The sequence below is a fragment of the Perkinsus marinus genome (genome assembly GCF_000006405.1).
Source record: "Perkinsus marinus ATCC 50983 genomic scaffold scf_1104296948840, whole genome shotgun sequence".
In the NCBI taxonomy this organism is placed as follows: domain Eukaryota; phylum Perkinsozoa; order Perkinsida; family Perkinsidae; genus Perkinsus; species Perkinsus marinus.
In genome coordinates this window covers 11,692-19,791 of record NW_003210043.1, presented here as the reverse complement: position 1 = coordinate 19,791, position 8,100 = coordinate 11,692, and the positions used below count along the sequence as shown (strand labels likewise).

Below are 8,100 nucleotides of genomic sequence, written 5' to 3'. Positions count from 1 at the left end.
CATCATCATTAAACTGTCCTGGATGCTTCTATCATATGCTATGCGGCAGGCTAGTATCATCATCATCGTTATCATGGACATACCTCCCGGCTATTGTTCCTCACTTTCCATATTCTCTAGCAATCATCTGTACCTTTCATTATCATGCCGTCATCATCATCACCATCGTCAAGTCTGTGTTGATCTTATCATTTGATCATGTAATCGATCGTTTGGGCGGACACAAAGCTTCCAACATTCTACCGGAGGCGCTGGCAACTTTTGTGGCGCGCGACGATCCTAGTCCTAACGCGCTCACTGGATTACCTATCTCCTGTTTTATACTTGTGTAAACGACGTCGACTGGTGGTTGACATTATGATGGTATTAGTGGGTTGTTGTAGTGATGATAGCTGTAGTCAGCGGCAGCGTTCGTCTTCATCATCATTATTGCATACTATTCTCACATTCTCGCACGATATCTGGTGATAATAGTAATAATAGCCATAACGACGGCAGTACCATCATCCATTGTACTGGCTTACTGAGCTCTTGAGTTCAACACAAGAGTAATTCAAGTCAATTCAATTGTCCGAGACACTAGGGAAGGGAGTCGAGACTACATGAAATAAAAAGTGACGGCAGCCAACCGTTCGGGAATACATACCTTATTGGAATTGAGAAAACGAGTCGCCTGAACTATCCTGATACCCTTGGAGTACGTGAATGGGAAGCATCGCTATTCGATGACGATGTACAAGTCCGTTATCCTACGGCGTCGGGAATCGGCGGCCATGACATTTCCTTGTAGAATTCTCATCATGGAATCCGTGACAATGTGATGTAATGAAAATGATTCACGACGCGCACGTTCAACCAACTGTATAAGGCGATCTTCTCTATAGGAGTTCCCACGAGGAACAAGTAGTTGACGTGACGGGTGACGGCTTTATAACATCATAGGAGGCTGGGTTAGCATCCAGTCGGTGGGCAGGACTCCTATTGCTGTCATTATGAGGTTCGGGCGGGGTACTCGAGGAGCTATTATGAGATCACTGCTGTACGTAGCCTCTGGTCAATAACATCATCATCATTAACGTGACCACCAGTAGTCATATATTTGATGAAGACGATTCGGCTTTTAGACACTCAATGAGGCCATTTTTCAGGGCAAATATGGTCACAAGAAGGGCACTGTTGTCAGGCCCGGGTCTATCGGGACGAGGTATCATCACAGACCGTGAAATCGTCGACTCAACAATGTTGAGGCATCCAAGACCTTCCATCGGACTGGTCATGATAAGATGAGGACGCGTGGGAGCACGTCAACGTTATGCCCTCAATAGACGGCGCACTGACAGAAGACGAGACGTACGCTGGCTAATCTAGCAATCAGCGCTGAGAAGCTCATCGTTTATATTTTCTGTCGAATATGGTCAATTCAGGTGTTATTGGGTACTTGCCAGTATTTGCCAGAGCAGCACATGTAATGTTATAATTATTATCATGCGCACAACCCCCATTGCGTTCGAAGTCACTTGAACAACGCAATGCATCGGACACTCAGCCAAAAAATCTTCCCGCGAATTCAGCGATACCGGATTGTGTGCTTATGTTTTGAACACGACTTTTCAACTGAGATCCGATGCTCGCAGCAGTGCCAGTCTGAGAGGACGTAAGCAGTGATTGGCAATACCACGAGCGATGCTACCTGGCTCTCTGATGTTGATGATGACGACGACGACGGCTGTGGTTGAGGTGGTGGGGGTTCCCTCCCTATAGCTGATGAGGGCCCGGTCGATAACGCCCCAATACGCTCCGTCAAACGTTCTATTTGTTCAATGAGCTCAGTCTCTCGACTCTGAGCTCGGGCACGCTGACGATTGAAGATCTCGAGAATAACCTGAGGGGCGTGTGCGAAACCATCAAGTATCGGCCCAGGGTACTTTAGGATCATCGGAACCTTCGGCCAATGAAAGCTCTTCCTCCTCCTCGTCGTGCAGCGGCCGACCAGCAAAACTTCCCTCCGGGCCGCCTTCGGTCATCACTTGCATCAATTGAGATGAGAGGGCGGTGTTGGAGCCTATGAACATGCCAATAGGCAGGCCGATGACGCTACTACCGTTCAGTGTGGGAAAATATGCATGTGTTGGTGACGGTATGGAAGTTCTGAGGAAATTTTGAGAAATTCTTGTTGGTTTCTGTTCACTTCTATCCGGATTGGTGATTTTTAGTGAGGAAACTCCTGAGCTCAGTTGAGGAAAGCAAACACATGTTCTTCCAACACTGCCATCACTTCGTAATCTGTTCATCTCTTGCTCAAGATCGGTATTGCGTCGTTTTATCTCTTCATTTTCGACCCTCACGGCCTCCGCATCTGCAGAGAGTACAGCCATTCGCTGATTGTCGGCTCGCAGGGCGGCCACTTCTTGCAATAGATTGTCAACACGATCAACGTGAATCTGCCGATGCCACTGCAGCCCAAGTCAAGAGTGTCGAAAGTATACCTTATCCTTGGTGGCTAGCACTTGCCGCATGGCCTCGATCTCTTCCGTCAAGTCGGTAACTGAGTGATGACACAACTGGAAGGGTCGCTGGATGATGACGAGGGTTCACGACGACCTGAGTCCCTCAGCCGATCAGCCTCCCTTTGCACACTCTGTAAATACTGCCGCAAGCTGAGCTGAAGGAGGCAGCGCTCACATACCGAGCACAGCTTATGCTGACTTACGTTTTCAGTTTGCAGGGCTTCCACCTGATTCCGATGGACCTACCAAACACTAAGTTGAGATTTGAGGTATTGGGTATTTGAGTACTGTTGTCGAGGCAGCCTCAGAAGTAGCATCCTTGAGAGCCTTCTCCCAGGCGTTCAGAGCCGCTACATGCTCATCTTCCTCTGCTCTTACGTGTGATGAACGAGCGGACGAGCGCATCGTAAGGCCTAGTGTCAGACGCCCAGCTCCACTGAACAACTCGACGCACGGTATAGAGGAAAAAATTCTATGAAAAATCAGCAGTGTGCTATGGGAAGAACTTCAGAATGTGGCGATTCAGAGGCAACTTTCAGAAGGAAGTAAACAACAGGAATAAGATCACCGCAGTTAATGAGCTGAAGCTACGACAGTGTGCTTGAGCGACGGCCAAGCAGGAAATGCACTGCGTACAATAAATTGCAACCAACTGGATGGAAGTAGACTGATCAATCTGGAGGTGGCGAGACGTAATACAAACTCAATGATGATATAGTATAAGACCTCCGTGGATTCGACATATTGAGACCTGTAAAGATTGATAACCGGATACTCGACCTTGTTAGCAGAGGATAGAACCCATGGTCGGAAAGGTGTTGTGGACTCTCGATCGGCAGTGAACATACTCGAGGCGAGCACAAAGGAAATGTCGGGCTGCCAGCGAAGTCGCTGGTAATCGCGTCCGAGTAGGTTAATATCCAATAACGAGGATGCTCTCGAGGTGAGTCTCGATTTGCTCTTTATCATGGCTGAACGTCCTCACTCCTCACAGGCGTGATATAGGGCTCATCACACAGTATCTCACCTATAGTATCCATGACCGTGCAACGATTACAGGCGACTTGAATAGAACAGACCGACTCCCGCGAATGAACAACATCTGGTGATCGAGTCAGTCGCCCCTCCGGGACCTCGAGGACCCAGGCGGGGCCAGCCTAGCTCAGAGTCCAGCAAGCACTGACCACTGAGGGTATTCTCGAACAAGGGTCCCTCATTGAGACCGTCACTAATGAGCCGTAACGATGTTCCCAGCCGCTAGAAAGCTGCTTTGAGAAGTACATGTAGGTCACGAGAAATGGAGATTTATTGCCGCTAACTGGCAGCGACGATGCTAACGATGCTGATGATGCTGATGATGCTGATGATGCTGATGCTGGACGGGAGTGGTAGGGTTGTCGTTAACTGAGCTCATGGTCAATCCAGTGTGCAGCACAACACAAAAGCTAACAGTGGCAATGAAAAGCAGTCTAGTTATGATAACGAATAAAAATCGTAAAGGATGATAAACCAATGCCTATCATTGCCCTATAGTTTAACGTTAGGCGTTTCGAGATTTTGAGGATCAGATTGGATCTGAGCACTATCTATGTCCTCTCTGCAAGCCAGGACATCGTCTTCTGGGGTGTGAATCGGCGGGCAGCCTCGTGGCCACCAATTGGCTTTACCAAAAAATGATACAAGTGATGGTGTCACAACACCCTGCATGAAGAAAGCATCCAGAATAATGGCTGTTACCAATATGAAGCCGGTCTGATTGACCATAGGAGTTGATGAGAAGAGAAGACCACAAAAAGTTATAGTCATGATACAGCCGGCTAGTGCAACCACTTTACCAGCTTTCCACACACCGATGATGACAGAAGTCTTGTCCGATGCACCACGGTCGTGTTCTTCGACTATTCTACCCAATAGGAAGACGTCATAGTCCAGACTGAGCCCAAGGACGACAGAGAAGGCCAAAGGAAGGGCAATCCATGAGAGACCATCTGTTGACGACTCTGATGCCACTGCGGGCCAATGAAGGAACTGTAACCAACCATTTAAGTACACCCCTGCCGCAAAGCCGAATGAGAAGACCAAAGTGACAGCGATGGTGATTACTCCACGGACTGCAATGAGTAGCGAACGATAGACAATACCAACCAAGACGAGACAAACAGCGATCGTGGCAGCTGCGAACGCTGGCAGACTTTCCACTACAGCAGACATTGAATCATGTGATGAAACTGATATGCCTGTGAGCCAGACTATGAGCTCCCCATCGCTCTCTTTGACAACAGTATCAATAACATCGCGGAGACTCTCAGTGAAGCTGGACGCTTGTAGTGAAGTTGGAGCATCGTCGACTATGAGGGTGACTTTCAACGCGTTCCGACCAGGGCTCATAGACTTCTTCAAGCCTTCTTGGTACTGCTTACAGCGGGGATCAGTACATGAGGGCGAGACCAGAAGTTTAGCAAGGTTGAAGTCAATCTCTGTTGCGGGCATTCCCGGTTCTTTCAAATACATCGAGCCCAATAGAGATCCCTTAGGGTGCTGCTTCATTAACTTCTGGTCGATCGTCCGGCACAGGTTCAACCCCGCCGTCCAGAACTTCTCCGTGAATATGTCACCACCAGGGGCCTCAAAGACCATGTTGAACGGACCGCTCATTCCTGGTGTGAATGCCATCGAGATCCTTTCCGAAGTCTTCCCAACACGAGAGTCCCTTGGACTAGCCGTAGAGATATTGGATGTGATCGTGAGGGAAGAGCACGCCCACCCAAATACCGCTATCAGGGTAACCAACAGAATGATAGATGCAACTGCGGCCCAACGGGATGTCATAAGCTTACCCCACTTATACCAGAAACCAGGGCCACTTCGACGACGACGACCGCGAGGGGACTGACCCTCGGAGCGATCATCACGACGACGACAACGACACCACGACCAACAACGACAACAGCTCTTGCCACCAAAGTGACCAAAGAACTTTGGAAAGGTCACGATCAGTGTTGGGGTCACTGAGAGGTTAACTGACACTGCACAGAGAGCTGATATCAGAAGGGCTAGACCGATACTTCTAAATAGGGCTATGGGTATGATCATAAGCCAGACAAAACATACGAACAGAATGCTGCCTGAGCTGAAGACCACATGGCCACTGTGTTCGAGCATCTCCTTGCATGCATCGTAGGGCGACCTTTGATGCACTCCTGTGACCTCCTCTCTAAACCTCGTTAGGAGGATGAGAGAATAGTCGACACACAAGGCCATGAGGAGAAAGAACATCATTATCGGAGCACCTGTGTTGACGGGCATTAACAGTGATAATAAATACAGGCAAGCTCCACAGATGGCAATCGACAGAAGCAAACATATCAATGGTAGAAGTAATAGCCGCCATGATCTCAAGGAGTATGCTAAAAGGAGGAAGGCGAGAGGCAACACAACAGCGTGTGTTATACCCAGTTCGAGCTCTGTGACTTTCGCCGACTCATCGCCCAAAGCCCCTATACCCGCCCAACCAACAAAGAGGCCAAGGTGGCCATAGCTCCCACGTACAGCGTCGGCTACAGCTTCCTCAAGAGGTGCGACACTGACCAAACCAATGTCAAAAGCAACCGTGAAGATCGTTGTTCTGTTGTCAGCCGAGAGATACAGGATTGTAGGCTCCCCCGACTGCTGAGCTTGCAAATAGTCGTCAATTTGAACCTTCATGTTGGCTGGGAAGGCATGGCGCACGGTCTCGGTGAGATTATGCAACAGACCGTTAGTGAAAAGGTCACCTGGGCTACCTCCATCAAGCGATACTAAAAGGACCTCGGGAGAACCAAATTGTTGTTGCGGGAAGAGGGCCGAAGTCCTCTGAGTGGCGGCGTATGACGGCGAGCCAGCTGGAGAATCGAGGGCGCTGGTCATGTGGTCGAACATATGAGTAACACCGACAACGCCCAAGCCGAACAGGACCAACCACATAGGTATGAGCACATATCTTGACAGATGTAAAAGTTGTAAGTATTTCCCAACGAACACTGCATGTTGCTTGATGGGATTAATACAGGAGCTTTTCATTTGGTTGCAGAAGCAACAAGAATACTGATGATAACTATTACCGCTATATTGACGAGCCACTCTAAAGCCAACGCGATAACAATGACACTCATGGCTTTAATTTTCTGAACATCTCCCGTATGCAACGACACCTCTACCACTTCCTGAGCAAACTCATGAACTTCCCCGCCACCTGGGTCGTCAAATCACTTGAAGCTATCTCTGGCGGTTGCACATTGCTGTCGGGGACCCGTATGACACCGAGAACGCGAAGGGTATGGAAGCCAACAGGGAGTATCACAGACTGTGATTCACAGTCATCTCGAAAAGTCAACGTATGCAATACCACACAAAAGACACTGAGCAGTTGGACTGCAGGATAGTACTAATCATTCCTCCACCCAAGGATAGCCGTCCCTAAGAGGCTCGAGAGGGTCGATGCGATGGGTGAGAAAGATGCCAACATTGCCGTCGATCCTCCACCACATTGGCGATCACAGTTGCACGCGGGACGGCACGCAAACGCACAACAGCACGCAAGTTCTTTATGTAGACCTTGTAACTTGCTGACTTGATCGCTTGACATTCCCTTAGACTTAGGATGCAGTTCTAATCTCGTTCGCCCTGTAGCGTAATCGATTGGTGCGTCACACCACCAAGTGGGCGTCACGCTTTGTGGTTCCTTACGGCATTGCTTGTGGTTCCTCACGGAATTACCTTGCTTACGAGCTTTGGTGTACTGTACTTAGTCGACCTTCGGACTAACGTACTGTCGAGTTCACTAGTAATAGCAGAACGATCTTGGTCACTGTAGTTCTCCTCTCGACGGACTACATTTGCTGCCCCACGTTTGGGCTGCGTTGAGTCGTACTTCTGACGAAGAGGCATGCCAGAAGACGCGTTATTCGTCGTAGCGTTAAGGGCAGACAAGAGGGCATATCAGACTCTGATAATCAGAGGGTTACGGTGAATACTTATGAACAGCTCAGCATGTCGGGTTGAACGAGTGCGGATGATTCAAGAACTCGCAGGGTTTAGTGAACTGGTGCGGCGCTTAATACGTCATGTTGGCGAGACCGATCCTTGGGAAGCGCAGGTCTAATTCCGGTAGATTGCTATTGCAGTTAATGTGTCATACTGACAGTCATAAGATCCCAGGATCGATCCCTGGTGGCCGATCTTCTCTGCTCCCACCTCGTAAGCCAAGGCTTAGACCAGAGGCCGACCAGGCTAACATTCCTCAGGCTTCTTCCCACAGGATCTGTAGTGGTGATTCCTGGGTGCCATAAGAAGCAACTCCATAGCACTCCTTCCTCGAGGATCTTACGCTCCTTCCTCAAGGAAAGCTTCTTAAGCTATAGGGCCAATGTTGGGTTAACGAGTTACTCCGTGTGGACCTTCACGTCAACCGTCACGCGCCACAGAATCTCTTCCTCCTGACCCCCCTCGCCCCTAGCAGCCGCATACCCGAGGATCCCCAACATCGGACCGTACACCGAATATTGTACTGTTGCTGTTGCTGCTGCTGCCGAGGAGGATAAAGGACAAGCCCTCT

General features: G+C 49.3%; 4 protein-coding genes across 4 annotated transcripts in view; 1 reads left to right on the top strand and 3 right to left on the bottom strand.

The window, feature by feature from the left end:
• Positions 1 to 332, top strand: part of Pmar_PMAR007763 (protein phosphatase-1, putative) — a gene marked incomplete at both ends in the record, with an annotated part of 2,120 nt that extends 1,788 nt beyond the window's left edge. The window contains one exon of the mRNA XM_002778514.1: positions 1 to 332. This exon is cut by the window's left edge and continues 4 nt beyond it. Coding sequence (XP_002778560.1) covers positions 1 to 332 — 332 coding nt within the window.
• Positions 333 to 1,542: 1,210 nt separating this feature from the next.
• Pmar_PMAR007762 (hypothetical protein) lies at positions 1,543 to 2,072 on the bottom strand (the record flags this gene model as incomplete). The annotated part of the gene is made up of 3 exons (XM_002778513.1): positions 1,543 to 1,644; positions 1,691 to 1,882; positions 1,926 to 2,072. The coding sequence occupies 3 exons, from the start codon at positions 2,070 to 2,072 to the stop codon at positions 1,543 to 1,545; spliced, it is 441 nt and encodes a 146-aa protein (XP_002778559.1).
• Positions 2,073 to 2,989: 917 nt separating this feature from the next.
• Pmar_PMAR007761 (hypothetical protein) lies at positions 2,990 to 3,907 on the bottom strand. The gene has a single exon (XM_002778512.1). The coding sequence runs from the start codon at positions 3,474 to 3,476 to the stop codon at positions 3,081 to 3,083; it is 396 nt and encodes a 131-aa protein (XP_002778558.1). The 5' UTR covers positions 3,477 to 3,907; the 3' UTR covers positions 2,990 to 3,080.
• Positions 3,908 to 3,980: 73 nt separating this feature from the next.
• Pmar_PMAR007760 (hypothetical protein) lies at positions 3,981 to 6,592 on the bottom strand. Its single transcript, XM_002778511.1, has one exon. It carries the CDS (start codon positions 6,564 to 6,566, stop codon positions 4,035 to 4,037), a length of 2,532 nt encoding a protein of 843 aa, XP_002778557.1. The 5' UTR covers positions 6,567 to 6,592; the 3' UTR covers positions 3,981 to 4,034.
• Positions 6,593 to 8,100: the final 1,508 nt, after the last annotated feature.

Excerpts from the sequence above, each read along its gene's own strand:
- Pmar_PMAR007761 (XM_002778512.1), bottom strand. The coding sequence starts at position 3,476 with ATGATAAAGAGCAAATCGAGACTCACCTCGAGAGCATCCTCGTTATTG.
- Pmar_PMAR007760 (XM_002778511.1), bottom strand. The coding sequence starts at position 6,566 with ATGAAAAGCTCCTGTATTAATCCCATCAAGCAACATGCAGTGTTCGTT.